The 27,909-nt window shown below is 36.0% G+C and overlaps 4 protein-coding genes across 9 annotated transcripts; 2 read left to right on the top strand and 2 right to left on the bottom strand.

The window, feature by feature from the left end:
- Positions 1–710: 710 nt before the first annotated feature.
- On the bottom strand, positions 711–6,412 carry tcn2 (transcobalamin II). The gene is made up of 10 exons (XM_079871975.1): positions 6,272–6,412; positions 5,994–6,048; positions 4,522–4,705; positions 4,130–4,299; positions 2,937–3,089; positions 2,337–2,509; positions 2,080–2,254; positions 1,268–1,448; positions 1,018–1,136; positions 711–885 (listed from the first exon to the last, which is right to left on the bottom strand). The coding sequence occupies exons 1-10, from the start codon at positions 6,272–6,274 to the stop codon at positions 824–826; spliced, it is 1,275 nt and encodes a 424-aa protein (XP_079728101.1). The 5' UTR covers positions 6,275–6,412; the 3' UTR covers positions 711–823.
- A 153-nt stretch (positions 6,413–6,565) lies between these two features.
- On the top strand, positions 6,566–10,558 carry ccdc117 (coiled-coil domain containing 117). Of its 4 annotated transcripts, none has more exons than XM_079871976.1 (6): positions 6,566–6,765; positions 7,283–7,507; positions 7,607–7,657; positions 7,733–7,999; positions 8,177–8,323; positions 9,451–10,558. In XM_079871976.1, exons 2-6 carry the CDS (start codon positions 7,365–7,367, stop codon positions 9,698–9,700), a joined length of 858 nt encoding a protein of 285 aa, XP_079728102.1. In that variant the 5' UTR covers positions 6,566–6,765; positions 7,283–7,364; the 3' UTR covers positions 9,701–10,558. The 4 variants fall into 4 exon arrangements, with proteins under 4 accessions (XP_079728102.1, XP_079728104.1, XP_079728105.1 ...); XM_079871978.1 differs by having other exon boundaries at positions 6,604–6,765; positions 8,177–8,317; positions 9,451–10,557; XM_079871979.1 differs by having other exon boundaries at positions 6,604–6,765; positions 8,177–8,309; positions 9,451–9,679.
- Positions 10,559–10,561: 3 nt separating this feature from the next.
- On the bottom strand, positions 10,562–22,579 carry LOC307158948 (uncharacterized protein). Its single transcript, XM_079871970.1, has 28 exons — positions 22,560–22,579; positions 21,071–21,125; positions 20,881–20,987; positions 20,720–20,780; positions 20,500–20,601; positions 19,972–20,220; positions 19,336–19,440; positions 19,134–19,241; positions 18,960–19,022; positions 18,646–18,715; positions 18,089–18,230; positions 17,863–17,955; positions 17,669–17,781; positions 17,478–17,550; positions 17,098–17,220; positions 16,772–16,897; positions 16,471–16,659; positions 15,831–15,893; positions 15,638–15,733; positions 15,447–15,548; positions 15,121–15,303; positions 14,535–14,767; positions 13,394–13,520; positions 13,228–13,311; positions 12,865–13,076; positions 11,925–12,000; positions 11,325–11,546; positions 10,562–11,106 (listed from the first exon to the last, which is right to left on the bottom strand). Exons 2-28 carry the CDS (start codon positions 21,117–21,119, stop codon positions 11,041–11,043), a joined length of 3,237 nt encoding a protein of 1,078 aa, XP_079728096.1. The 5' UTR covers positions 21,120–21,125; positions 22,560–22,579; the 3' UTR covers positions 10,562–11,040.
- Positions 21,973–27,311, top strand: rnf181 (ring finger protein 181). 3 transcript variants are annotated; one of them, XM_079871982.1, is made up of 6 exons: positions 21,973–22,040; positions 22,657–22,754; positions 23,208–23,341; positions 23,532–23,647; positions 24,132–24,206; positions 26,595–27,311. In XM_079871982.1, the coding sequence occupies exons 2-6, from the start codon at positions 22,669–22,671 to the stop codon at positions 26,652–26,654; spliced, it is 471 nt and encodes a 156-aa protein (XP_079728108.1). In that variant the 5' UTR covers positions 21,973–22,040; positions 22,657–22,668; the 3' UTR covers positions 26,655–27,311. The 3 variants fall into 3 exon arrangements, with proteins under 3 accessions (XP_079728108.1, XP_079728109.1, XP_079728107.1); XM_079871983.1 differs by lacking the exon at positions 21,973–22,040 and adding an exon at positions 22,300–22,574; XM_079871981.1 differs by lacking the exon at positions 21,973–22,040 and having other exon boundaries at positions 22,618–22,754.
- Positions 27,312–27,909: the final 598 nt, after the last annotated feature.

Here is a 27,909-nt window from a genome sequence, read left to right on the forward strand (position 1 = left end):
AATTACATTTTAAAATAAAAGTCCCCTCACTAGTTAGCTAATAATTTTGCTAAAAACCTAGAGACATCTATCATCATACATACAGAAAATATATGACTTATTTCACCCAAAACATTATAATTTAATAAAAACATGAACATTTTCTTTTAAAGATTTTTTTAGGATGCTTTTATAATAACATTATTTTTGACCATTACTGTAGTGTGATTTTTAAAAAATAAAATATTATTTCAATTATAAATTATTCATTATAGCAGTATTTGCTGCCCTGCCTTGAATGTTTGAGTTAAAAATGTGTATTATATTAATCAGGGTGGAGGCCATGAAACAGTGTTTTAGATACAACATTTCCTAATAGGCTTCATTTTTGATTTGGGGTGAAATGTCAACCTAGACATGAGATTCACACTTTCATTAAAAAGTAAAAGTGTGAAGTAAATATTATATTACACAACAAATTTTAAAGTTACAAAGTAACATATGGCTTCACAACATCTTAATGAAGCCACACATTTTAAAAGTATTTGTAATATTTATTTTATATTTGTTCATCTAAATTGGTAGCAGCTGCAGTTTCACAAACAAAGATGTTCAATTTCAAAAGATATATGCATATTAAATCTCTAAGTAAAAAAACAAACAACATTGATATGTTCTGATTCTTGTTATCATGAACCTTTAAAGATTCAGGAAGTGAGGTGAGGCAACAATCAGACAGAAATCAGTTTATAACAAGAAAATAAAATCAAAGACAATTATAACAACAGAATTCATAAACGTATTATGGTTTCAGCCCATTAATCTCTTGCATCCAGCGGTGGACTCAGTACCCAGTGTTCTTAATGGTGATGCTTTGAGCTGAGTCGATCTTATAGTCGTTGATACCTGAGGAGAAAAGCACAGCATTGCAGATAAGTCATTATACAAGAGAGATTAAAACTACAAAACAGCCAGAGACATCATGCATGTGCATTGTTACGCCTAGTTTTATTTAAAATGCACGTATTTGTTTCTCACCCTGTGTCAGAGATGTGCCATCTGAGGAGACCTGCCAGTATCTACGATCAGTCTGACGTGCTTGTTCTTCATTGACCACACTGAGGAAGGGTCCCCACAAGCTGTTCTCTGTGCTAAAGCTGTGATGCAGAGAGCAAAAGGGTTGATTGCAAACAAAACCCATACAAATTTGTTGTAATTAATACAGTAAAAAGCAAACAAATTTTTGCTTATATTGTTTTGACAATATATTTCAAATAAAGCATCTCACGTGAAACCAGTTTGTTTGTCTTGGAGAAGGTTGAGGGCTTCAAATAGCGAGGAGCCCTTGGGCACACTGATGGAAAACACTGATGACGCACCATTTGATTTAATAACCTCCACCTGTAGAGACACTTGCCCGTGACTTGGAAGAACTTCCGAGGTGGAGTCCGCACCAATAGTAAGAGTGTCTAAATCAGGAACATTGAACCAGGAGAAAATACACACAGAAAATAAAAAGGAGAGAGAAAAAAACACACACACACAAGTTAAATTAAAATGCTGTACATAAACACTAAATATTAAATGCAAATGTTGTATATAATATATAACATTGAAATACTCTAAAATACTTTGTTTAATATGATAAATAAACATGATTAATTTTGTGATAAAAAAAATAACATATTTTTGGATATAACTTTAAACTTTATTTTTCCCTTTTTCCATAAATATATTTTTTTATTTTAAAAAAATATTATAATAAATAATATATATATATATATATATATATATATATATATATATATATATATATATATATATATATTAATAATAATAATAATAATAATATTTTTTATTTATGGAAAAAAGAAAAAAAGAAAGTTTAAATTTATATGCAAAAAAAATGTTTAATCACAAAATTCATGTTTATTTCTCATATTAAACAAAGTATTTTAGAGTATTTCAATGTTATATATTACATACAAAATATGTATTTAAGATGGCACCTCCCTGAATATTTGGGAAATTAACCGTAGGCCTATAAACACAATTCTGCCGACAGATACTTCATTGAGCTTGCATGTCTGATGTACGTACCATCCTCATTGCGGCATTCTTTGCTCTTCAGATGAAGATAGGATTGCTGGTACAGGGCAGGCAGGACTTGGGAGACTGCCATTGGGTTATGGTATGTTCCTTTCTTAACATCTGCCCTTAAAGCCTCCAAAGCAGAGGCACATTCCTCCATCTGACTGCCCATAGCCAACAAGGCCTGTGAGACGGAGAACCATGAGAACCTGCCACTCAAATAAGGCTTTTTCATTAAGGCAAATATTTAATATCATTATTCTTACCTGCACAGCCAATCCCGTGCTGAACTCGTTGCCCATGTGACCATCAGCTCTCTTAGAGTCAAGAAGCCTCTGCTTAATGGAGGCAAGAGCCCTGTCCAGCTCTGCAGTATCTTTAACAGCAGTTTCCTCGTTTTTCAGACACTGCAAGGCCATGCCTGCCATCGCATGCGTGTCTGAAGGGTGATTTGAATGGTTAGAGACCTCAGCACATGTGAATATATTTCCTTAAATCTAACCAAAAGAAAAATAAATAACAGTGTCCAATAAATTATGCATGACGTTCCAAAATCAGATGACTTTCTTTTCTCTGTGGAACACAAAATAAAAATTCTGACTGTTTGGGAACATTTCTGTCAGGGATACTTTCATGGTATTTTGGTATCACAGTCTTCAACATGTCTTCTTTTGTGTTACACGGAAGAAAGAAAGTCATAAGGGTTTGGATTGACATTAGGACGGGTAAATAATGACAGAATTTTCATTTTTGGGTGAACCATCCCTCTAAATGTACTTTATCAATGACTACTGGGCCCCTCCCCCCCTCCCCCCCTCCCCCCCTCCCCCCCTCCCCCCCAAAAAAAAGAGTCGATTCAAACTCACCGACACATAAGGACTCTCCATGTTTTAACTGTCTGTTTTCCACAGCATGGATGAGCTTGTGGCTGACATGTGTGCTGACTCTAACTCCACTCACACATAGAGCCAGAATGCCCAGAGAGTACTGGTAGTAGTTGGTCTTTGGACGGTGACTAACTGCACAAAAGAATTCATATTAAAATTAGAATTACAGTACAACAAAATTACATATGGGGCAGTAAGATTATATTTTAAGAAATAATATATTATTCAGCAAGGATGCATTGAATTGCCAGTAAAGATATTAAGACTTATATTTTAAATAAATGCAGTTTTTTTTTTTTTTTACTTTTTATCCATCAAAAAATCGTGAAATAAGTATCATGGTTTTCACAAATATATTAAACAGCACTGTTTTCAAAATGTTTTCAACTTTGACAATAGGAAGAAATGTTTTTGGAGCAGCAAATCAGCATATTAAAATGATTCTAAAGGATCATGTGACACTGAAGACTGGAGTAATGATGCTGAAAATTCAGCTTTGCCATCACAGGAATAAATTACATTTTAAAATATATTCAAATAGAAAAAATATATTTAAAATTTTAATAATATTTTACAATATTGCTGTTTTCACCGTATTTTAGATCAAATAAATACAGCCTTGGTGAGTATTAGAGACTTCTTTCATAAACATTTTAAAAGAAAGAGAGAAGGGTCTTCTGCGTCCCACAGTAATACAAACCACGTCCCTACAAGTTACGCCTCCCACAAAGAAACAAGGGTGGACGTCGTTGACTGAAACAATACATTTACTTTATGTTTTATGTATTAATTAAATAATGGTAAGGCTAACTTATATTGCTTTCAAATCTTATGAAGTATGAAATAACAGCTAGTAGTAAAACACAAAATAAATTATACATTTAGACCTATGGAAATTATAGCTAAAAATCTACCCAACCCTAAACCTTACCCTTCAAATAACTAAAAATGTACTGTAGAGTTTCAGAATTAAAATACTTTAAAAACTGAGGAAAAACAAACAGGATGACTTATGGCGTCTGCTGATTTATGTACAAGCTGTATGCCTTATCACTAGGTGGTGATAGTGACGCTTAACAAAACAAGGAAAGTGAAATAGAAACTCACTCAAACACAGACTTGCTGACCCCAAACTTTTGAACGGTAGTGTATTACAAAATAAATGCTCTTACATGCAATGTTCTGTTTCTCTTCCTCCATTTCTTTCTTAAGGTGAGTGAGGAGGGGCTCCTTCATCTCATTATGATTGAGATGTACGCTCTGCAGATCATGACAGGAAGACTTCAAAGCCAAGATGTACAGGGCAAGGCGGCCAACCACCAACTCACCATTTTTGAGAGATCTACAGGCAGATTTTTAGAATATTATATTGAAATGGAACAATAGAGTAGAGTAGAATAGAACGGAATTTCTTTCCATTACTCTTACACAACACTGACAATCCTTCCTGAAGCGACACATGAAAATCACAAGTAATCAAAAATTTTAAGGACCAATAAGCAAATTATTTACTGTTGCTTTAAAGTTTGATATAAAAAAAGAGATGTGAAAATATGCTCCATACTTCTCAATATCATCGTGAAACTCTGTCTTGAGCTGGTTGAGATGTTGGCTCTCCTTAGCTAGGTTATGGTGTGTTGAGAGGCGCAGGGCGATGTGCACACTGGGATTGGGTAGGTTATCTGGTGTATCCACAGAGCGCAGCAGCTGCTGATTGAGGGACTGGAGAAGAGCCTTGTGATCAGATGCTGATACAGAGAACATACAGAAGAAAAAAAGTCATACAGTCATACACACTGATATCAATGTTCTATAATTATAAAACAACCGACTATGATCAACTTTGACTGAATCACTGTCCTCGTTGACCCCTGTTGCTCATTTAAAGTAGCACTGTGTACAAAAACGCTATTTCTCGGAATGGTCACAGTTACAAAAGAGAGGGCAAATAACAGAGTGAGACGATTCCAGGTATTATGAGCAGAACGTCTGCTGACAGGACAAATAAAAAGTACTCAATTTGAATAAGCTGAATGTTACAAATACGATAGTGCAGTATAGTACATTATAGGTTATTAGAGGACAGTATAGGTTATGTTATTATGGTTATTGGATAGACAATATTTAAAATCTTTGTAATGGGATGGAGAATACTAAAAGCTAATTAATACATTTTACAAAAACATCAAAATCATGATATATACGATATACTGTAGTAGTTTTATAGCATTCTTTAAAATACCTGATTAGTATATGAATATTGTAATGATTCAGTATCTTAGTAAACTGTATATTAAATTACCATGTAATTACCATCAATGGTCATCATTTGTGCTGTTTTACTGATACAGGTTTTTTTTGTAAAGGTATTAGGGGGAGACCGGGGAGTGTTGTAACATGGGGTCAGTTGTAAGTAACACTATCAGTTTGCCAAGTCAGAAAAAAACTATGGTAATGTCATCAATATTACACACTTGAGCTCATGGGAGATGTGGCATTTTACTGTGAGCAACATTGTACATTTTATGACCAAAAAAAAAAAGATTTTCAAGAAGGCAAGTCATTTTTTTTTTTTTTTTTTCAAGATTTTTTGCAGAGCAATCATTGAATTGTAGATCTAAAGTAGCTATTTCTCTAGTTTAATTTCATGCTACATTATGGCTGTTAAAGGTGGGGATAGTTGTAAAAGTATAGTAGCCTATAATTAAATACTAGTCACTATTGGAATAAGTACTAGTATTTAATAAATAAGAACTAGTAGCAAATGAATAAGTACTAGTGCCGAATGGATAGATACTGCCGCTTAGTATCTAAAAAATAAGTACTAGTAGCAAGAAAATAGATACTAGTATGTTTTAAGGATTAAATGTTAAAACGGCTTGCCATAGTGTTTAAATTGTTAGGCCTTAACATGATAAGGCATATTAAGGGTCCAGAAGGCCCCTGAAACCTTTTCAAAGAAGAAGAAGAAGGCCTTCGCCCTTACAGGAAATAGAAGGAATGAAATAGTAAATCATTATTCGTACTAAGTCTTACCACACGGTTTTCCAGCAGCCAGTGCAAGCAGCCCACTCGCAATGATAAGAGTAATCTGAGATTGAAAACAGTACAGACAAACGGTGAAATTTGATAAATTAACGAATTACCTAGCATAAGAATGACAATAATCACAAAATGCGATAATAATCCTAAGCATCTTAAAGTTTTATTTGTTAGCAGTAGACTCACTGATTTCTAACATTTGTTGGGTTTTGTGGTTAAGAAGTCTATCATATTAACGAAGTTTCAATTTGTTTAGTTCAAGTGCTTCTTACCATTTTTAGGCCAAGTTAGGTATCCTGCTGAATCCAGTTAAAATGATCAACTGACTCTTTTCCTAAAATATTATGACCTTGAGTAACTTAGAGGAGGAGTTACTCCAGTTAACGTTAACGTTACTCTAGTTACTCATCAACAGAGTTGGTAGTTTTGCAACATCTTTTCGACCTGTGTTCTAACGTTAAATGATTTATCTCAGTTTTCTGTCTTGACTAGTTCTCATTTCTTTACTGGTTATTATGTGAATCAGCAAGAAAAAATGATCCTCCCTCTACCTAAACGTGAGTTTGTTTACTGTTATTTATGTTCACTTCCGGTTTAAAGAACTACAAAATCAAAGGACTACAAGTTCCATGCACCCTCGGTTAAACACTGTTCTAGAAAAGCGTCGTAAATCTAGGCTTTTGCAACTTCTCATGCAAACTGTCTTTAGACATTTTTTCATATTCCAAACAAAACTTATTTTTCCGCTTTTGTGAGCCCGTAAAAGGTAAGTGTTTGTGTTCCTAATGAAAGAGCTGACGAGGTGTTGTTGTGTATGTTGTGGGGCGTATGTCTTGAGGATGTTTCAAGCTGCAGTCAACGAGCAATTCAAGTTATTCTTACCCAGAATGCCACCAAATTTCATCATAGTGAATTATTTGAGATAATTACACATAAAACTGAAATAAATATTTACTAATACAGAGCATAACAGACTCGCATTTCAGTGTTATGGCCTACGGTGTGAAGGAAGACATAAATTTACTAAGTTAGTAACCAGTTTGCTCACTAACTGTAAATGTGTTTTCCCCTAAACAATGGGCATTAATTATTCAACTACGTCAGCAGTGTACTTTCCATATACATATTTATGTATATGTGTTGTGTATAAATGTTTTTTAAAGGTAAAAGGTTTGAGTTTGCCTTCTATACCCATAGTATAACTCATGTATAAAACATGCACCATCTGCAGAACCTGTTCTGAAGTCCAGAATCACTGAGTTATTCATTTTTCTGTTTTCCAGATTCTTCATCTTCTATCCACACTGCTTGACTGCAGTAGTCATTTCATTCTAATGTCTTCAGCTTGTTCTCACCTGGAGACCGATGCAGAGCACCAGGTCAGGAAGCAGCCAGCTGGAGTTCATCATGTTTCCCCCACATGCACACTTCAGTAACCCTGATTTGGTCACAATTAGTGGGCCAACTAGAGGTTCGCATCATCTGACTGGTGGATCAATGCCAAATACGTAAGTATTAAGTGTCTTCTTGTCCTGTTATGCAAGTTTTGTTTATGCAATCAAATGAAGATAGATGCTTATATTATTTGTCTGCATGTTTAAACTTAGAAGCTGGGAAAGAAGATGCATGAGGAAACAGAGGAGAAGGACAGATGATGAGTGAGTACTTTTTTTTTTACACATGAAACTTGCTATATGCGGTGGTGGATTTTTCATGATCCTTTTCCCCTACAGAAGCTGCAGCCCCAAACGGCGAAAACTGATGGGTGCAGGTGAGTATCCAAGTCCTAAAGCAAGCCACAGATGGTCTGCGGACTCTACCACCTCTTCCTCTTCATCTGAGACCAGCCTGGTTCAACTGCAGACAGGACCCAGGACAGATGAGATGGGTCTGTCCCTCACAGTCGCTCCCTCTCCCTCTCCACTATCCAGAGTACCCACAGAAGGCTCAGGCATGGAGGTAGAGGCCGCTCAGAGGAGACTGCAGGAGATAGAAGAGAGGTGAGACCAAAATAAAGAGGTCATTAGCTTGATTTCAAACTGTACATGTGCACGCTGTATCTCTGCTTGTGTTTACAGAGTCATTGACCAGAAATGAGATGTATGAAGGTTCAAAGTACTCCATTTAAAGATTGCGCATTTTTATAGGCAGTCTGGCTGATTTATTGTGTGTTACAGGATAACTTTGGAAGATGATAGCGATGAAGAAGAGCTGGACGTAGAACCGGCTCAGCGCAGGCCAGTGCTGGTGATGTCCGACAGCTTAAGGGAAGGGCTGCAGCGTGGGATTGATGACATTCTACCCCATATGGTAGCACAGTCAGTGTGGGTATTTTTTTTTGGGGGGGGTTCCATGGCTGGTTTTCCCCCCTATTTAATACAACCTATCCTTCTGTGTTTTTGTTATTAAAGAAATGTATAAATTATTAGCTTTTTTTTATTAATACAGTAAATTTCATGCATGAAAGCACAATCCTTTACAAAAAAAAAAAAAAACAACCAAAAAAAAATTATATATATATATATATATATATATATATATATATATATATATAGTTGAAAAGTTTGGGGTCATTGAGATTTAAAAAAAAAAGAAGAAGAAATGAATACTTTTATTTAGCAAGGATGCGTTAAGTTGATCAAAAGTGACCGTAAAGACAGACATTTATAATGTTACAAAAATCTATTTCAAATTAATGCTGTTTTTTTAACGTTATGTCAATCAAAGATTTCTGAAAAATGTATCAGTTTCTACAGAAGTATTTCCTGTTTTCAGCTGTTTTCAACATTGATAATTACAAATGTTTCTTGAGCTCCAAATTACCATGTTAGAGAATGATTTCTGAAGGATCATGTCATACTAACACTAAAACTTCTGTTTTACCATCACATGAATAAATTAAATTTTAAAATATATTAAAATACATTCAGTTTTCTTTTAAAAACAAAATCTTACGACCCCCAAATGTTTAAACTGTAATGTAAATTCATATAAAAAAAAAAAAAAAAAAAAAAAAAAATCAAAAAAAGATACATTTTTGGTCTACTGAACACTTCTGACAAATATCTTTTAACCCATCTAAATAACCCAGCAAGCAACAAAGTAACCAGAATAAATAAATAGCCAAAATAACCTTGAATTTTTTTTGGTTACGTGGTTTTTGCCAAAATACCTTTGCAAGATGTATGATATTACAACATGTAAGCAAATTAAACAGTGATTACGAGGTGTTTGGTTTTATTTCTTTGATGACTTGGGCTGTGATTAGACGTCTATTAAATTTTCATTGACAGCCCAAATGTTAGCCTAGACGTCAGCGCTGTGTTTGGATGGCTATTTCTATTAGAAATGTTTTCAAACCAGCAGTAGAACATCAGTTTCTACCAACAGCACTGAGCTCATTGTACAGGAATCCAGCACTTAGCACACTCTTCTTCACTCACCTCTGCAGGGGCCGCTCTTGTATGGAACTGGTGCTGTGGCGCCCCCCAGAGGACCCTCTCACCCAGAGGCTGAAGGACTCTTTACAAAGACAGCAGCGCAAGCAGCTGGCAGTGAGCAGACAGACTCCCACCCCTGTGCCATCTACCAGCAGCCCCCCATCCCAGCCCCAGTTCACAGCAACCAATGAGCAGACCTTCAGCCCCCTGTTCAGCAGCCCTGCGCTCCTCAACTCTGGAGAGGAAGACATGGAGTTATAGAGGGAAATCCATGACTATATGTGTGATATAAGCTTTGACCTTCATCAGTGCAAATGAGCAATTAGCATAAGTGGCAGAGAGAGCAAGCAATTCACAACAGTCACATGTGATTTTTCTTGTGCCATGTACTTTTTTGTTTGTTTCAACCTGCACGTTTTTTGTAGGTGGGACCATATTTGCACTAGATGAAATGAGAAGTATCCTATGTGAACGTGGTCAGTGATATTTTTTTTCGACTCTGTTTGCTGTCGATCGCTTTACTGGTTAACAATGCAAGAATATTTTAGTTTTGTCTTTATGCAGTTAGTATTATTGCAGTGTACTAGTATTCTGTTTACAGATTCAGAGCGCTTGATTTGTTACAATATGCCACATTTAATATTTTATTTTTAGCAGACATCCAACTGGTCAAAACTTGAGACTCATTTGAATTGGTTCTTCATGGTGTCCATATTGTTTTTAAAGCTGCTGTTGTTATGGAAAGTATGAAATTCAAGCTTGAGTCAGTGAGGAAGGATCATCATGTGCTCTTGAACTGGATATACAGAGACAGCAGCCGGTTTAACCTTCTACACAGACATAAAATGATTCTTGGAAAAGATGCATGGGTATACATATTTAAATCAATCTATTGATTTCAGTCGATTATATTACCTGGCTCAGTTTATCTAGGTAAAGAACAAATAGCACTTAATAGTCTGGCTGTAATACTTAAACAACAGTGAAATAAGCTGCAAATCCATTTTGCATCTGGTTTAAACATTGGCCTAAATTATTGTTTAAATGTTTAATTTTACCTTTTTGAGATTTATAAATTTAGGCAAACTTGTTTTTCAATAAAATCAGTTTGGCATTATAATTCTCTGCTTGTGACCTTTTATTTATGCAGAAAAAACATTCGAACAACATCATGAATTGTCACTGATTTCAGGAATGTTGATCAATTACAATAATTAGTCCTATTAAAATAAATCACATAAAAAAATGTCACATCCTGCAAAGTATACAATACACAAGTGTAAAAGTTATTTGTAACAGTTATGGCCAGTTGTAAATTCTGTAAGCTACATACTAAATGCATTCATTATTTCATAGTAAACTCAAGCAGAATTCTAAGTCCAAGAATTCTGTTAATTTCATGTCAAAGTTCATCTTTTGATCTTTTAACACGCCTGAATTAAACATTCACCAACAATAAAGTGCCAAGTTCTGTCCATGCAGACCATGTTAATCACTTATGAGCTCCACAGAGATGGTACTAAGTTATTTTCTTATACATGGTTTCCCTATAAAATCACCTATTTAATGGACAAATTCTAGGAAAAGAGTTAAAATAAATGTTAACTGGAAATGGTCTTTGCTGGTAAGTGATCCTCTGTCTTATAGCTTTCCTGGGTTGGAGCAATCTGCCAAGATAATGAGAAGTTTGAAACATTTGAAACGTTACTGATAACTAAAATGAAAAACAACTAATAAAAAAAGACAAAGGTACATAAAATGACAAAAAATAATTAATTTGTTAATTCAAAATATAAATTGAAAATATAATAGTATATGGATAATACTAAAATACGACTGCAAAATACTTTAAACTAGGATAATAATTTGAAATTAGTTGATGTACCATGTCCAAATAAGAGCCGCCCAAGTCCCTGGGCTCCCTGTCCCACTTCACTGGGCTGGGGCAGTGGGTCTGGCTCTCGGCTTGAATCTGGCGGATGCGACTCTGGAGGTGCTGCAGCAGTTTATATGAGGTCAGGTCTTGGGTGACTCTGGAGTTTTGGAAGTCTGTGCCACCCTGAAGAGCAGTGGAGGCCAACTGGGATTCGTTGAAATCTCGGCATCGCTGCAGAGGCAGAGAATCAGAGAGATGTACTTACTATGACTTCTACTACAGTCATAAGGAGTGAACATGCAAATGTCGCTCCAAGTATGTTTTGGGTTTATATTTAATCAATATAACACAAAGGAGCTGTTGTTCCAGATATGAGTAATCATACCAGCAACATGATAGCAACATTGCTTTTTAATTATTAAAACTATAAATAAAAATGAATAAAAATAGGGAATGAAAATTAGAAATGTAACTAAAATAAGTTGAAGAATGAAAATTACTAAAACTTATATAAAGACTAAATTAAAGCTAAGCTAATAAAAAAGTGAATTCAAAATATTAATAAATACTATAATAGTATATAAATAATACTAAAATACTGGCATTTACCCCAGTCAGATGTCTCATCTCATTCTCCAGTCTCTCCAGTCTCTTCTGCTGCTCTGCTCTGGGCTTTGGAACTCTCCTGTTTTATACAGTAAAGGTTATGGAGGATAATGAATGTTATTTTTGTACGAGTTATGGTAGTCAATAACCTACAGTGGTGTCTTTAATTTAGAATAGGAATAGGAATAGGCTAAGAATCTTTAGCCGATTCTAAAGATTTTATTGGTCATGTGAATCACAGTACTGATTGCCTACACCAAACCTGATTTCCGCTTAACTGGTTTGCGCCCAGTGGGATTGTTTTCTTTATTTTTTATGAAAAATACGGGAGAAATACGGGAAAATATTTAAACGGTATGATAGCAAGGTAAAATTCGGGAGAATCCTGGGAAAAACGGGAGGGTTGACAGGTATGATCAACTTTCACATCACTTGTGGTAAACTGAAGCTCAAGCATGTTCACTTGACGTGTTACGCAGCACGGCTGAGCTTCCGCAAGAACCAATGAGGTTCGTTCTCGTATGTCAAGCAGGTTCGGTTCAGCTTCTGTTGATGTTTGCTGATCAATGTTTATACTGTATGTGAATAAAAGCCTAAATTCAGTCTGGTTATCAAGTGATCGTGTCTCTTCAGAAAATTTGGACTACACCACTATACACCGCTTTGTAAAGTAACACTACGTGCCTATAGATTGAACACGTAATGCGCATGACATCACCCATTTCACAAATTCTCATTTTTGTAGTTTACAAGGAGATGATAATGGTATCGTTTTCTAAATCTTTCCAAACTTTCAAAAACCCGTTTTAATGTTTAGGCCCCCAAAATGCTGTTGTCGTGCATAAAATGCATAAAACTTTTTCAGTTTTTAGTTGAAAACAGTGTGGTGTAAATGGGCCCTAAGACAAAAACATTCAAGATCCACTTGACTCGTATGACGCACCTCTCCTGCTCCGCGTTAAGCTCCAGCTCAAATTTGTGAGTGAGTCTTGTAGTGGTTTTGTCTTTCCACTGTGCCATGTTGTTCTGCGCCTGTCTGACCTCATCATCTTCAGCCCGCAGCTGTCTGCGCATATGGACACACAGTCTGTCTGTATCATCACTGTTCATGCGCAGCTGGGCTCGAGATAGGCTGCTCATTTCCTCAATGTGCTCCTTAAGTTTACCCATCAATGAACAAAACGAGACATAAACCAAGATTTGAATACATTAATAGCAATTTTGCTCAGTATTAGTTTTACATTTAGATGCTTTTGAAGCTTTTTTTAATAAATCGTACAAACTGTATGTGCGTGTGTCAGTATACCTGTACGAGTTTCTCTTTTAGAGCAGCCAGTGCTCGTTCCTTTTCCTCCATCAGCTGCTCTTTCTGCAGATTTAGCTCTTGCTCCTGAAACACATAAGCATCGTCTGCTCATAGCCGATGAGTTGCAGTGAGTTGATGAGTGTTTTGTTTATAACTTTTCTTGTACCTTTTCTCGGCTGAGTTGCAGTGCAGCACGTCTCTGTGACTTGAGCTCAATTTTTAGATCATTAATAAGCTGTTGAAGGGCCTTTGTGAGGGACTGTAGGGTCTGAAGAGTTTCACTCACTGTAGGACTGAACCGGAAAATGTTTAAATATACACGTTTATAAAATACAATACAGTGTGTGGTGGATTTTTAATGAATAAAATAGTAAACTTTATATCAAACTAATATTAACTCTTAGGCCTAACAAAACGAACACTTTGAAACACAGTGTACTAAAACGTTCTGTCCTGTTTTTGAATGTTGTATGTTGTGTTGCCATACCCCTTTGACTTTGGTTGTGTGAGTGTAAAAATAACAAATATAGGAAATGAAACTAGACAGATGACCAAGTTTGAACCATGTGATTAACAATGAAGTAATCATTAAAACATAAGGAAATTATGTAATGCAGCATGACATTTTTGCCATACCTCCTTATTCTATAAAAACTGTTGTATTTGTGTTTTCCAGTGGGATTCTCAATGGAATTTGTCTGAGATCCTCCGGCCTTGCTTCAACTTGGGGAGATTCTCTGAGAACTGCTCGAGAGATCCTCTGGCCGTGATTAAAGCATTTAGAGGACATTTGCTGAAGTCTGTTTGTCGATCATTGCTGCGCAGCAAGAAAGCTAGTTAGGGAAGCAAGTTAGTTAGGTAGACTATATATTGAACGTCGATTGGATACGTTACGGAACGTCGATTGGAGATGTTAGGGAACGTCGATTGGAGACGACCCAGATAGTTAGGTTTAGGGAAAAATCTACCACAAGTGTCACTAACAGTATAAACTTAAAGGACTGTTCTGCATATTTGAAATACTATAAATACTATTTCTTATTATTATAAATAGATTTATGTTTGCATTCTTATTACTATGGTTATATTTTATTGCTATTATTTATTTGAATGTGCATGTATTTTATTTTTATAAATATATATATACTCTATTCTGGAATGAGGATATGGCATAGGCTGGATTTGAAATTGCATTTCCCACATCAGGACCAATACACAATGTGTGGGGCTGAAGTCACCTTTTTAACACTCAACATGGCATATAATTGTGCGTGTATGAGCACCACAGGGTACTGTATATACTGTACCTCTCTGACGAGTGCTTGTTTTCAACAGTCAGGCCATTGTGTTTAAGGAACTCCTGCAGGCAAACACACTCAGCGTGTATGTCCCGCGCCCAGCGTCTGCTCTGCTGCTCGTGTCTGGCTGTTCTTCTCTGGTGTTTTTGGTCTTTCTCGATGACGGCTGTCCTCAGCTCCTGAAGCTCCTTTTCAGAGCGCTGCAAAGTTTTCTTCAGACATACCGCCTCCTTCTCTGCCTCCTGTAACAAGAAATCAGCAGAAAGTAAAGGGCTGAGGACAGCTTTGACAAATTTGATAAAGTTACATGTAACACTAGAATGAAAAGAAACTTGAAATTATATTTTGCATAAATAAAAAAGAATAAAAAAAATTTGCATTGTGAAAAACTAATCTTTTTTTTATTAATTTAAATCACCATGGTTTAATTGCAAAACATCAAATCATTAAATACTACCATTATGTAGATATGCAAATAAAACTATATATATATATACTGTATATACTGAGAGTATATATATTAAAATTTTGCATCTATTATAATTAAACGTTTAAATGAAAAATATATAAAAAGACGACTTCTGATTCCACTCACTTTCTGAAGCTCAATCACTTTACTCTTTAAGGCCAGTGCGTTCCTTCTCTCTTTCTCCACTTCTGATCTCCCTCTCTTCACTGCCTCCTCTATTTGCTGCTCCAGATTCCCACGCTGCTCTTTCAGAGCCTTCTCTTGCTGTTCCTCCCACTTCCTTTCCTCTCGCTTCACAGCCTTTTGAATCTGTTAGTTCAGATGACAAGAGATGCACTGGTTCTTTTGAGGGAACAAGAATTTTAACAGCGGAGAACCACATTAAAGTTAATTTCCTCGATAAATCTGTCATCAGCACTTCAGCGTGTAAAACAGGATAACAGGGAGGAAACCTTTTCCTGAGTTTGTCTTCTGAGCTCCTCTGCTTGCCCAGTCATCTTCTCTTCATGCTGCTCTAGAGCCTCTTTTAGCCTCTTTACCTCCTCATCTTTCATCTGAAACAGAGAGAGAGTTGAATGTGTATGTAAGACTGAGACTGTGACTGTGTTGTGAGATACGAAGGGCACACGCTATGACAGCTGACCTGGATACAGTTGTGTAAGGAGTCCAAGCTCTGTTTGTGGGTCTGAGCTTGTTCACTGAGAGCTGCTGATCTCAACTCATCCGCCTGCTGATGCACCTGGATTTACACATTCCAACCAAACAGAGTCAGGGCTTCACACTACTGTATGTCTGAATAATCTGAGATAAGTCTCACAGTGAATAAATCATCTTACCTTTTGAAGCTCCTCTTTGTGGCTTTTGGTTAACTGTGATGTCAGTTCCTCAATCTCTTGCCCCTGAGAAGGAATTGATTATCATATATAATCAAAGGATAATAATATACCCTACTGAAAAGACAAGCACATATTGTTCAGACTGGTTTATGCTGACTAGTGACAGGTTAATATTCATGCTTTCATTAACACAGTCTTTATATTTGATGTTGCCACACTGATGTTAGATCATTCAATTCAAACATGATGTGATCGGCTAATATACACTGAGAATATACACATTCAAAAGTTGGTAAGCTTTTTAAAGTTTTAAAGTAAAAAAAATACAGTAAAAACAGTAATATTGTAACCAAAATATTATTAGAAATTTAAAACAACTTTTCTATTTTATTATATTTTAAAATGTAATTTATTCATGTGATGTCAAGGCTGAATTTTCCTTTATGATCCTTCAAAAATCATAAATCGTTTTTCCAGTATTTTTGGATGAATAGAAAGTTCAAAAGAACAACATTTATTTGAAATAGAAACCTATTGTAACAATGTGAAGCCTTAACTGTCACCTTTGATCAATATAATGCATCTTACTGACCCCAAACTTTTGAATGGTAGTGTTTGAAAATGACTATATCTTTCCTACCATATCCTTTTTTGTCCTGTTCTGTATTTCTCTCAGCTTTAAGCTGTGCTCCTCTTTCAATGAACAGAGCTCCAGAAGAAGGGCTTTCTTCGCTTCTCCGGCTCCCTGCAAAAGCAGCTCCTTCTGGGCAACAATTCGCTCCAGCGCTGCAAAACGCTTCACTTGCTGCTCTAGATCTTCCTGTGTGGACTGCACACATATTCTATAGTTATTGAAATCGATAGTGTTTGCAATCTGTCTTTGTATCAGATACTGAAAACATGGTTATTGTAGATTAAGAAGAAGAAACACGAGTGAGAACCTCTTTTATTTGTTGTTTTTCTCTGACCGTATCAGCCAGCTGCTTCTCCAGCTCACTGCATTTCTGTTGGAGAGTCCTGTAGTCCTCTTCCCTCTGCTCCAACTCCTGGTTCACCTCATCCAGCCTCTGAGGGACACAATGACAGGACGATTAATTGAAGGCTGTGTGAATATTCACAATTTGAGTATTTTGCTGACAATACAAAATTTAGCAACACATTAATGCATTTTTTATTTGGTCATTAAGTTTCCTAAAGATTATGCCCACTCATTGTGCCCTTACTTGCGAGCATAAGCGTGTTAAAACAGAGATGTGATCTACAGTACCTCCTGCAAAGAGTCTAGTGTGTGTCTAAAACGCCTCTGTTCTGAGAACAGGTCAGATTTAGCATTATCCAGTAGTCTGTCCATCTCCTCCCTTTCCAGAACAGACACACTGCGGCTTACACACTAACAGGGACAGACATCACATCACACTGAATGTCAAGTAGCATATCTATAATATAAAATTCAGCAAACTGACTGATTTAGAAAATAGTGCATATGTAATCTGGCTACATTCTGCGTGGACATTCATGCATACATACATGTATTTATTTAATTATATATTCATTTAAAGTTACATTTAATCAAAAAAGAACCATGTGGATGTTTAATGAAATCCTAACAGAGCTGATGTGACTTTTTTGTTTCTTAACTAGAGTGACCTGTTGCTCCTGCAGAACCCTGACCTCCTCCAAACACAAGTCCCTCTGGGCCTGCAGTCTGTGTAGCTCATACCTTTAAGACACACATACAGTGCTAGTAAAAAATAGTTGTTACATATAAATACTATATGGAATTTAAGAACAAAAGTGTCAATAAAAGCAAATGGGATTAAGGTGTGAGTAGACCATACGTGATGTTTTGGGCCTGTGCTCTGCTGTCCCTCACACTCAGCTGTAGTGAAAGCTGCTCTCTCTTAGCTTCATCCATTTCCTCTCTCAGATTCTCCAGAGTATGAAGTGTAGCCTGTGGAAAAACACCACTTTTGGTTGACAAATAAGCTTATTAACATTTTGAGAATTACAGAGTGGATCATAGTATTCATACTGTTTTTTGTTGTAGAAGCTCAGTAAGTGACATCCTCAGCTCTTTAAGCTGATTTCCATCTATTCTGCTCTTGTCCCGAGCCCTTTCTGTGCTCTAAAAACAAAAATACTACAAGCATGAGAAGAGTCTCCTTCATAGCTATTTGGAAAAATTCAAAACATAATTGGACAGTTAACTCTACTGATTATTGCAGAAATTGTTTAGAGAATGCACTGAGGTCTCTCACAATGTGGGAGTCATTCCTTCTGCTCTGGCACAAACTCCTCCTCTTCCCTTTCTTGCCAGATGAATGTCTCTTGCTTCTGTAGTACAGCTTAGACACAGCACCTTCACTGCTCGTCTCCTCAACAGTTCTCTCATCATCAGAGCTACAACACACAGAGTAATAGTGAGGAATGGTCATTTTTATTAAATATATATATATATATAGTATAGTTCCATAAGTAGTAGACAATTAACCCAATCATTTCTCCCAGAGATGTCTGAATTAGAAATGTCTGCATAATGTTTCAAATGAACATATTGTGTTGTTAATTTGTTATTTTTAAATGTATTTTTCACATAAAGATGATTTAAATGTAACTTTAGTGACTGGAAGGCACGAATACCTCTATATAAAAACTCCCATTGAAACTATGCAAAGATGGTAGTAATGTAGGGTTTTACTCACAGGTCACTAAAGTGTCATATCATAAATTAAACACCACCACAAAACACATTATCCAAAAAGCTCTTCCTAAGATCGTCTAATTGAACTGCAGTTGTTAAAACGTTGAGAAGTACCTGAAGGACTGAATATTGTTTTGGATGGTTTGTCCAGTACAGAATCCATTGTCTTTGCTCAGATGTAAGGCTATAGTCACACGCATACGAACAGACAAATCCAGTTATGTTAACATGTCATGGACCAATTACAGTTCAAATTTCTAAATAACTTCAAATTTAAAATTTTAAAAGATTTAATAAATTTATTGATATATTTCATCACTGCACATTAAAATAATGCGGTTTCACTGTGTGAAATATGGATAACAGTGAATTCAAATAAAAAAACACCAGGGTGTAGCTTACAAGGAATGTAAAGTAAGATAACATACCATATTTTGGATTATATTCCTGGTCAGAGTTTACTCTGTTAGCATATTTTGCAAAGTGTGTGACTGGGATACAAAATGAAAAAGCATTATAGCACCAGTACAACTGCACATGCATTCAGTACACGAAAAGAACACATGACTTTTGACACACATAAGTTAATATGGTACCTGTACCTGTCCTGTTACTGAGTGTAGACTTCAGGTGCTGTTGAACCGGTTCTGAGCACACTGTGTCCAGATCAGTGTCTATGGTGACTGAATCAAAACTCTGCAATGGCATTCCTGTCAGTGGAAAAAAAACAACTTATTATTTAAATGCAGATCACAAGGAAGATTCGCAAAAAATCTTGAAAGAAACCACACAGCACAGCTGTACCTGCCAGGTGTCTTATTGGTGTTCTGGATGGATGCTGTGGTTGATTTTTCGATCGTTCATCAGTGAGTTCTGCAGTGTCACTGCTGCTAATGGGAGCTTCTGGGGCTGGAGAAGAAATTAATCCTTATATTCAGCAAATACACATTAAATTGATCAAATGTGACAGTAAAGACATTTTAAAAAAGATTTCTATTTCAAATAAATGCTGTTCTTTTGAACTTTTCATTCACCAAAGAGTAAAATTGGTTTCTTTGCACTTTATTTAAACTTTAATTATTAAATATTTTGTATGCACTTTGTGAAGTTGTGCCTGGAGTGTAAAACTAATGTCTGTGTCCACGTTTCAATTGTATCATTTGTCATGACACAATGAAACATACCGAATTGTGCGTTTTTGGCCAAATGGTCATACCAAGCTTGCCCTCATTATTCCCAGACCCAGCCTACAATTCAATAAATCACTATGTGGCAAGTATAAGCTATATTATTAGATGTTATTTTGTGGGTTTTAGTGAAAATGGCCAGATGGAGAGAGCTGTCCTCTGCAACCAAGGAGGAACCTCCAAATTATATATATTTATATATCATCATTTCCAGCATTTTGAGTGTTTACATCTTCTTGCTCAGTTTGAGTACCTGAGGCTGGCAGGACCAGCATTTCCTCTCTGAAGCGTGTTGAGAAGTCCTCAGTGCAGACGCTGTCCATAGTGAATTCATCCTCCTCGTTTCCTATCCCTGCAGCCTCAGCACTTCTCCCAAGAAGCCTCTCCAGCCTCCAACGGCACTGCTCTACCCTGGACACTGAGCTCAAGCTGCCATCGCCCTCAGGACACCACACATCTGGAACTGAGGCTCCAGCCTCCATAATCTCCATTGTCTGATGTTCTGTGTGGTCATATTTTTAACAGGAAATGATAATGATGGATTTTAACAAGACTTTATACTGCTCTCTTTTTTCATATTGATATGTGTTTGTCTTATCATAAGCAGGTAAAAAAAAAAATGTCACTACAGCATTTGTTTTCAGAGCAAAAATCTCAAAGATATAGTAGTACATTGCAGTCATAATATTCCTAATTGTGCTGCTTTGGACAATGATTTGGGTATGATTTGATTATATATTCAATTCAAGTCTATCTGGTGTAAAAATTTAGTATGGACTACCTGATGGAGTCCAGTCAGGGTTGGAGGATGTTTTATCATTGGTTGGAACAGTGCTTCCCAAGCCTGTGTCTTTACTAACAGACTGACTCCGATCAAGATAGCCTGAAATTTAGAGAGCATTAGGAAAATAACTGCACATAAAAATAATAATTAAACAAGATTATACATATATGTATATATATTACTATTATTATTATTCTTTTGCACAAAAATGGTTTACCTGAGAAAGGAAATTCATATCTTTTGGACTTTCCTCCATGCATTTGGTTTTGGCTGTGGATCTGTTGGTGGAGCACAAAATCAAGCCTGAATTTTACCATTACTATGTCAAAATTAATACACCATGGTTATCAATATTTCATCAAACTATAAGTGCTTGACCTGTAGATGACTCAGCTGTGCATCTATGGCGTCCAGAAGTACATCGCAGTGGTCATGGGACAATGCCACAGGTATGAGCCCATAAACATCCACCCCCTCGTCCACATCTGAGAAGAAAAGAGATGTACAGCATTTTCTACTACAGTAGATACAGTGTATAAGCATGAATAGTAATGTCAATTGTTCTAACCTGCAGAAAGCAGTTCATCAGTGTTTTCTCCAGATCCATCATTTTCCATGGTCTTCTAAAAAATACAGAAAAATCACTTATGCATAAGATGTAAAACTATCATCTCTTTGGAATCCAGCGCATTTGAGCAACAATGGAGGCAGACAGTTTAAAGGGGGGAGTTGTTAGTTATGTGGTTGCCTAAGAAACGCAACAGAAAGGGTCCCCAACAAACACTAGGGCCTCTTACATACAAAGAACCTCATAAAGTCTAATAAGAACCAAAATTCCACATATTTCACACTAGGATCATGCAAAGCTGCGTATCTCATGTGTTTATGTACTTATGCTGATAAATAGCTAGGTTGATTGACAGTTGTATTTTAACAGAAACATGCACAATAAATACTTTTGCTGTCCAGGAAGACAATTGACACATATACTGCAAAATGCACATTTATTCATAGCTCTCACTGAATTAATTATTAGTAATTAAAGCAGATTTTGCTTTGTTTCAGAACTCCCATACATATCTTTACCTATGCATTGTTTGCTTCTTTTTTTTAAAATAAGTTTTTACACTTACGTCAACGTATTTCCACTCCTAGTTTTCTCTAGAAACTGGCTCGTACAGCAGAAATTGGTTGACATGAACACATCCATGCGCCTCAGCGTCATGGCAACTACACACACCCACTAACTGCCTAGGAACTTGAGATTTATTTTATGTTTGTTTGCAATGCATTGCATTTTTTATTAGATGTATACATGTATTGCTATGTTTTTAAATAAATGAAAACATGTATATAATTACCAGACAAATACACATATACATCGAATTCGTACATCTTGGTTAACATTCATAAAATGAAACAGCTTGGGGATTTTTTAACCACAATCTGGCAACTCCCGTCATCTCGCAAATATCGCGAGAGTTGTTGTCCGCGCTGACAGTGCAGTGAAAGAAGTTTCCATTCCTGATGATTAAACAGTAGGTCGAATTTAATTTATTATATTTTTTACACTGTTAAACGAATAATGTTATTACATACTTTTTGAGACTCAGTGATGTTTGATAAATTAGATTTACTTTGAATTATTATGCTAACCAGCTAGCAGTGTTATTGTTATAACGTTAGTTGTCAGCAGCTTGTGTCTTTAGAAACACTTAGATCTCTGAAATAATGAAATCCAAGCAGTACTTTATGTCCACATAATCTGATGTCTCATTGTCTGTCAGTCTGGAGAGAGAGAGAGAGAGAGAGAGAGAGAGAGGGAGGCAGGCAGGCAGGCAGGCAGGCAGGCTATCTTACAATTTACCATGGTTGTTCTCGCATAGTAAACAGTTTAAATGTAGTAAATATAATAAGATCATCGTAAAATAATTCTCATAACCAGAGATGGGTAACATTGGTTTTAAAAAATATTAAGAATATGTTGTAAGAATAGTTTTATAAATTCTCCTCTGTCCAGTTCCTGGGCTACTGCTACTGTGTGAGAGTGAACTAACGTTAGCAACCTCACTGTAAGCTTCTGAACATCCTGAACCTTAAAGTAAGCACCGCCCCACCGGTAAATGTCATTCAAATGGTCTATGTGTTCATCAGGTGAAGCAGAAAATGGCCTCGTACTTTGATGAGCATGACTGTGAGCCCACGAACCCAGAAGAGCAGTACCGACAGAACGCCCTGCTGGAGCTGGCGAGGTAACTAACACGACAGTGCCATCTGGAGGAGATAAAAACATCAGAAATATGGTTAGCTAACACGTTATAAAGTAGACCGATATTTAGCATGATATTTAACCCTAAACGGCTCGCCAAAGGGCTCAGTTTCTTTTCAGTGTATAGATGTATATACATTACGTTCAAAAGTTTGCAGTCAGTAAGATAAAAATAATAATAATATTTTTTATTTAGCAACGATTCATTAAATTGATCAAAAGTGACAGTAAATACATTTATAATGTTACAAATATTTCTAAAACATTAATAAACTTACTGACCCCAAACTTTGAACGGTACTATAGGTAGGTACTAAATTGTGTAGTATTAGCGTTAATAGTAGTTAGCATTAAACCAACCTTTATAGTTTTTGTCGGCTATGTGGATGAGAATGTAATAATAGAGCTAACCATTTCAAAATCTTTGCGGCTATAGGTCTCTGATGCAGGGTCTTGACATAGACTCAGGTTCATTTGATTTGTCGGATTGGGACCAGCGTCTCCCCCCTCCTGCAGCAAAAGCTGTGGTTCAAAGTCTCCCTGTGGTCATAATATCCCCTGAACAAGCAGGTAAAAGACTACTCCTTCATAATCATGTACAAACTTCACATTAAAAGAATACATTATTGCACAAAGCAACATTATTAGCTGGAAGTAAATTGGCAATAACTGTAGATAGATGTTTGATTGAATTCAAGGGTCTTAAATCCATGGAGTCATTCTTCTTGAACTTTCCTCAAGCTCTTTCTTCATTTGACAGATAAAGGACTGAAGTGTCCGGTGTGTTTATTGGAGTTCGAGGAGGAAGAGACTGTGAGAGAGATGCCCTGTAAACATCTATTCCACACAGGATGCATCCTGCCTTGGCTCAGTAAGGTATGTTTACTGGTTCAATCTTCTGTATGATCCAGAAGTAAATACACTACCATTCAAAAGTTTGGGGCCAGAAAGTCATAAAAGTGACGGTAAAACTTTTATGTTGTTACAAAAAAAAAATCGTATTTCAAGTAAATTATTTGAAATCTATATTAGTTTAAAACTTTCTATATTAATCAAATAATCCTAAAGTTTCCACAAAAATTTTAAGCAGCACAGCTGTTTTCAGCATTTACAATGCTAAGATATCCACATATTAGGATTATTTCCGAAGGATCATGTGACACTGAATACTAGAGTAATGGCTGCTGAAAATTCAGCTTGGCTTTGAATTACATTTTAAAATATTTTAAAACAGAAAACAGTTTTTTTAACAGTTTTTACTGTACTTTTGATCAAATAAATGCAAATGCAAAAATATTACCGACCCCAAACCTTTGAATTGTACATTGATAATATTTAATGTTTCTGCATAACATTACAGACCAATTCATGTCCCTTGTGTCGACTTGAACTACCCACTGACAATCCAGACTATGAGGAATTCAAAAAAGATAAGGTAAGACTGTGCCATATTTACTGACGTAACCTCGGTTTCCTGAAACGAGGGAACGAGACGTTGCATTCATGCCATGTTACTTATGCTCAGGGTTTTTTTTTTTTGTGACTGGCTTATTCAGTGGAAGATTGTGAGGAAATGCTGTTCAGTGTGTGTTATAGGGGGAGTTTCCCACTAGATTTGCATGCTTGAATGGCATTGGTTATTGCAACGTCACGTTCCCTCATTTCAGGTTATGCCAGTAACCCGAGACATTTTCTGTTCAAAGTCATGCAGTTATTGTTATAACTATTGTTATATAATTCTGCAACTTATTCATGGTGTTTTTCTTTACTGAATGAACACTTTAAAGGAGAACTCCGGTCAATTTTAACATTGAGCTCATTTTTTTTGTAAATTTGGAGTGCTGTCAATACAGAGAACAACGACAAAAATCGGTGTTGCCTACACCGTGTTATCCTCTTTTTAAAATGTGCACCCTGTTGACTTCAATGGGGCAAGTTTTAAACCTGCTTTTAGCCTCTTAACATCCTTGATGTGTCATTACAAGTGCCCACCCATGTGAGTGATTCCTTTAGAGTGAACACGGGTGAATCTGACTGCAGTAGATGTGAAAGATATTAATAAAAATGATGTTTATTCAGCCAGCGCTCATACCTGTATTTATTTCCTGTTTTCGGTCGAAGTCCATAGTAGTCGATTGTCGAGTTCTCCACTGTTGCTTAGCTACCTATGATCACGCGCATGAACTCGACAATCGACTACTATGGACTTCGACCGAAAACAGGAAATAAATACAGGTATGTGCGCTGGCCGAATTAACTTCATTTTTATTAATATCTTTCACATCTTCTGCAGTCAGATTGGCTAAAAGCAGTCTGCAGGCTAAAAGCAGGTTTAAAACTTGTCCCATTGAAGTCAACAGGGTGCAAATATTAAAAAGAGGATAACACGGTGTAGGCAACATTGATTTTTGTTGTTGTTCTCTGTACTGACAGCACTCCAAATTTACAAAAAAATGAGCTCAATGTTAAAATTGACCGGAGTTCTCCTTTAAAGGGGTCATGAACTGGATTGTTTTATTATTTTATAATGTTTCCTGGGGTGCCCTTATAATGTTAGTATGATTTTTACATAAAAAATTGTCATAATTTATAAATAAAAGCCATTTTTCCAAGCCTGATTTCAGGCTCAGATTTGAACGCTCTGTTTTAAGGGGCGTGTCTGCTGTGAGACTGCAGTGTAAACGCCCACTGCTGTGATTGGCTGACATGCTTGCATATGAAATAGCTAGTATTATATGAACTCTCTTGAAAACTTTTACTACGTTTTTACTACAGCTATCGAGATTAACAAATCGTGAAAAGTATCGTTTAAAGCATTATATTTAAATCTATTCCATCACATGAAAGGTTGCAGCATGATGAGCACTGACTGAGCAGATGACAGACAGTCTGTTGATCGCGTGAATAAAGATCTTATCATTGCACCGCAATTTTTGCACTCTCACAAATGCTTACTCCAAATCACAATGTAAACACGATGTGAATACACAGTAAGAGCTTTGTTGTGTAGTGTAACAGTGTCATTATTTCATCACGAGTTTGGTAAGTGTCCAGATAGCTCTCGCGGCTCGCGCTGTGCTGTTTGATTGACAGCTTGGGCGAAAGGGATCGTTCTTTGATCGCTTTCTGTATATAATTTAATAACAGTTTAAAAAGGATTATTTTCATAATACTACGAGAAATTATGTGAAGTTGATCGTTTAGTCACTGATGCATAAACAGTATTGAACGATTTTAAGAGAATCTGAACTTGAATAATTACACAGAAACCACTGATCGCAGATCAGGCATTAGAATACACATGGTTACTTACATGTTGCTGGCAGATCCGTGTCGGGAAAGATTGACTGATGTAATAAAGTTTAACCATGCTGGAATCCGAAGGAAGCTTATGCAGACTGTCTTCTTCCACAAACTGGCACTGCACAATATTTAGTAAACAGCATGTTTATTGCTTGGAAGTAGCTCGATCCGGTTTAGCAATTATCATGTCGTCCTATGTTATTTAGCATGTTTGGGCGAATCGGTGGGCGGGGCTAAACAGGCCGTGTTGAAGTAGGCTTTGATCTTCTTTTGTGGAGGCGGTGTTTTATCCTCTTTGACGTCATAGTTCCCCACTTTGAAAAACGAGTCGTTTGCTGAGCCTGATGTCTATAAAAGCTTTTATTGGACTAACAAGGTAGTTTTCAGTTCTGAAACTTACAGGATATTATTATAGTATGATGATCTCTTATATGTCAAAAGCTCAAGGAAATTTTGATTTCTCAGTTCATCACCCCTTTAAGAATATACCCAAGCATTTAGTGTTTTTTTGTTTTTACAGGAACGGAGAAGACAAAGAGAACACAGATTAGAGGATCTACATGGAGCCATGTACACATGATCTCAACATCTCAAAAACTTGATGCAACTACAAATATATGAGTTCAACTTTCAGTTTGTTGGAAGCGAGTTTACTGCGCAGGGACCACGCTTTGAAATGATTTTGTTTGCTTGTACTTGAAAAAACTATTTTATTGTCATCCCTTTTAAGGTTGATTTTGTATGGCTATGCACTGAAAACTGTTTGTATGAAACTCTAATGTAGCCTTATAAACACATTTCTGATTTTATTAAATGTTTTAAAGCAATTTTTTTTTTTATTGTAATTTGAATTTGTTTGCTTCATTATCTTATATTCATTCATTTTGCTTCCTGAAGAGATTTCTTACTGAATAAAAAGCTGAATAGATTTTATTGTGCTGATAATAAGCAATGAATGCCATAGTTAATGACAATGGTCACTGTAGCCACGACTTGATCAGTGGACTTTACATTGTCCTCTTTCCAGTCAGTAAATTAAACCCTCCTTAGTAATACGGTAGAGGTCTACCTCATGGAAAATGTGTGAATTTTAGCTGTGTTTATGTACAATTATGGTAATGACTCAACCTTGCTGACACAGACTTGTAATGACTATTGTAAATTACTAATGTTGGAGCAGAAAAATTCATAAGTCAAATAGTTTTCCATATTTTTAAAATAAAAAGTGAGCTACTTTAAACATTGTGTGTATTATTAGTTCAAGTGTGTAGAAGAATTTATCTTTGAATGATCACAGACAGAAGTACAGATACACTTGTTTATTTTCCATCAGATGTTTTGGTAATTATTCAATATAAATCTCTCGTCAAAGAAAATCATTGAAATTATACATAAATCTTACTTATTTAAATAAGTAATTTATAAAATAAAAATAATCTTTGCATTATTTTTATTTCGATTTTGGAGTGTGATCCTCAAGTCTTTGTTCCGTTCTCCACAGATGCATTGTGTTGATAAAAAATACTTTGATTACATTGTTTAAAGGCATCAGAAAAATAACTTCTATCTAGAGAACAGCTGCAATTCATGAAACATCCAAGAAATAAACATCATAAAGCAAAAACACATATTTCCATCATTTTCATGTGAGGAGATTCACATAGTCCTCCTCAGTTTTTAAAGTGTGGGATCCTCAATCCTATATATTAGGCTCTTACAAACATTGTCTCACGATCACAGATACATCGTAAAAGTTGGCAACAAAATTCAATGAAAATATCCAACAATTTTCCCATGTGATTTAAGTATTTGACCAAGTCTAAGAAACAAGAAAC

This window comes from Squalius cephalus (assembly GCF_949319135.1).
Source record: "Squalius cephalus genome assembly, chromosome: 5".
Lineage (NCBI taxonomy): Eukaryota > Metazoa > Chordata > Actinopteri > Cypriniformes > Leuciscidae > Squalius > Squalius cephalus.

Coding starts and splice junctions, on each gene's coding strand:
- tcn2 (XM_079871975.1), bottom strand. Junction 3,090..4,129: donor AGAGAAACAGAACATTGCAT/GTAAGAGCATTT, acceptor TCTTTTGTGCAG/TTAGTCACCGTCCAAAGACC. Junction 886..1,017: donor TGGCACATCTCTGACACAGG/GTGAGAAACAAA, acceptor TTTTCTCCTCAG/GTATCAACGACTATAAGATC.
- ccdc117 (XM_079871976.1), top strand. CDS start 7,365: ATGCAGAGCACCAGGTCAGGAAGCAGCCAGCTGGAGTTCATCATGTTT. Junction 7,508..7,606: donor GGTGGATCAATGCCAAATAC/GTAAGTATTAAG, acceptor GTTTAAACTTAG/AAGCTGGGAAAGAAGATGCA. Junction 7,658..7,732: donor AGGAGAAGGACAGATGATGA/GTGAGTACTTTT, acceptor TTTCCCCTACAG/AAGCTGCAGCCCCAAACGGC.
- LOC307158948 (XM_079871970.1), bottom strand. CDS start 21,119: ATGGAAAATGATGGATCTGGAGAAAACACTGATGAACTGCTTTCTGCA. Junction 15,549..15,637: donor CCTTACACAACTGTATCCAG/GTCAGCTGTCAT, acceptor TCTCTGTTTCAG/ATGAAAGATGAGGAGGTAAA. Junction 13,312..13,393: donor TGCAACTCAGCCGAGAAAAG/GTACAAGAAAAG, acceptor TATGTGTTTCAG/GAGCAAGAGCTAAATCTGCA.
- rnf181 (XM_079871982.1), top strand. CDS start 22,669: ATGGCCTCGTACTTTGATGAGCATGACTGTGAGCCCACGAACCCAGAA. Junction 23,342..23,531: donor AATATCCCCTGAACAAGCAG/GTAAAAGACTAC, acceptor TTCATTTGACAG/ATAAAGGACTGAAGTGTCCG. Junction 23,648..24,131: donor TCCTGCCTTGGCTCAGTAAG/GTATGTTTACTG, acceptor ATAACATTACAG/ACCAATTCATGTCCCTTGTG.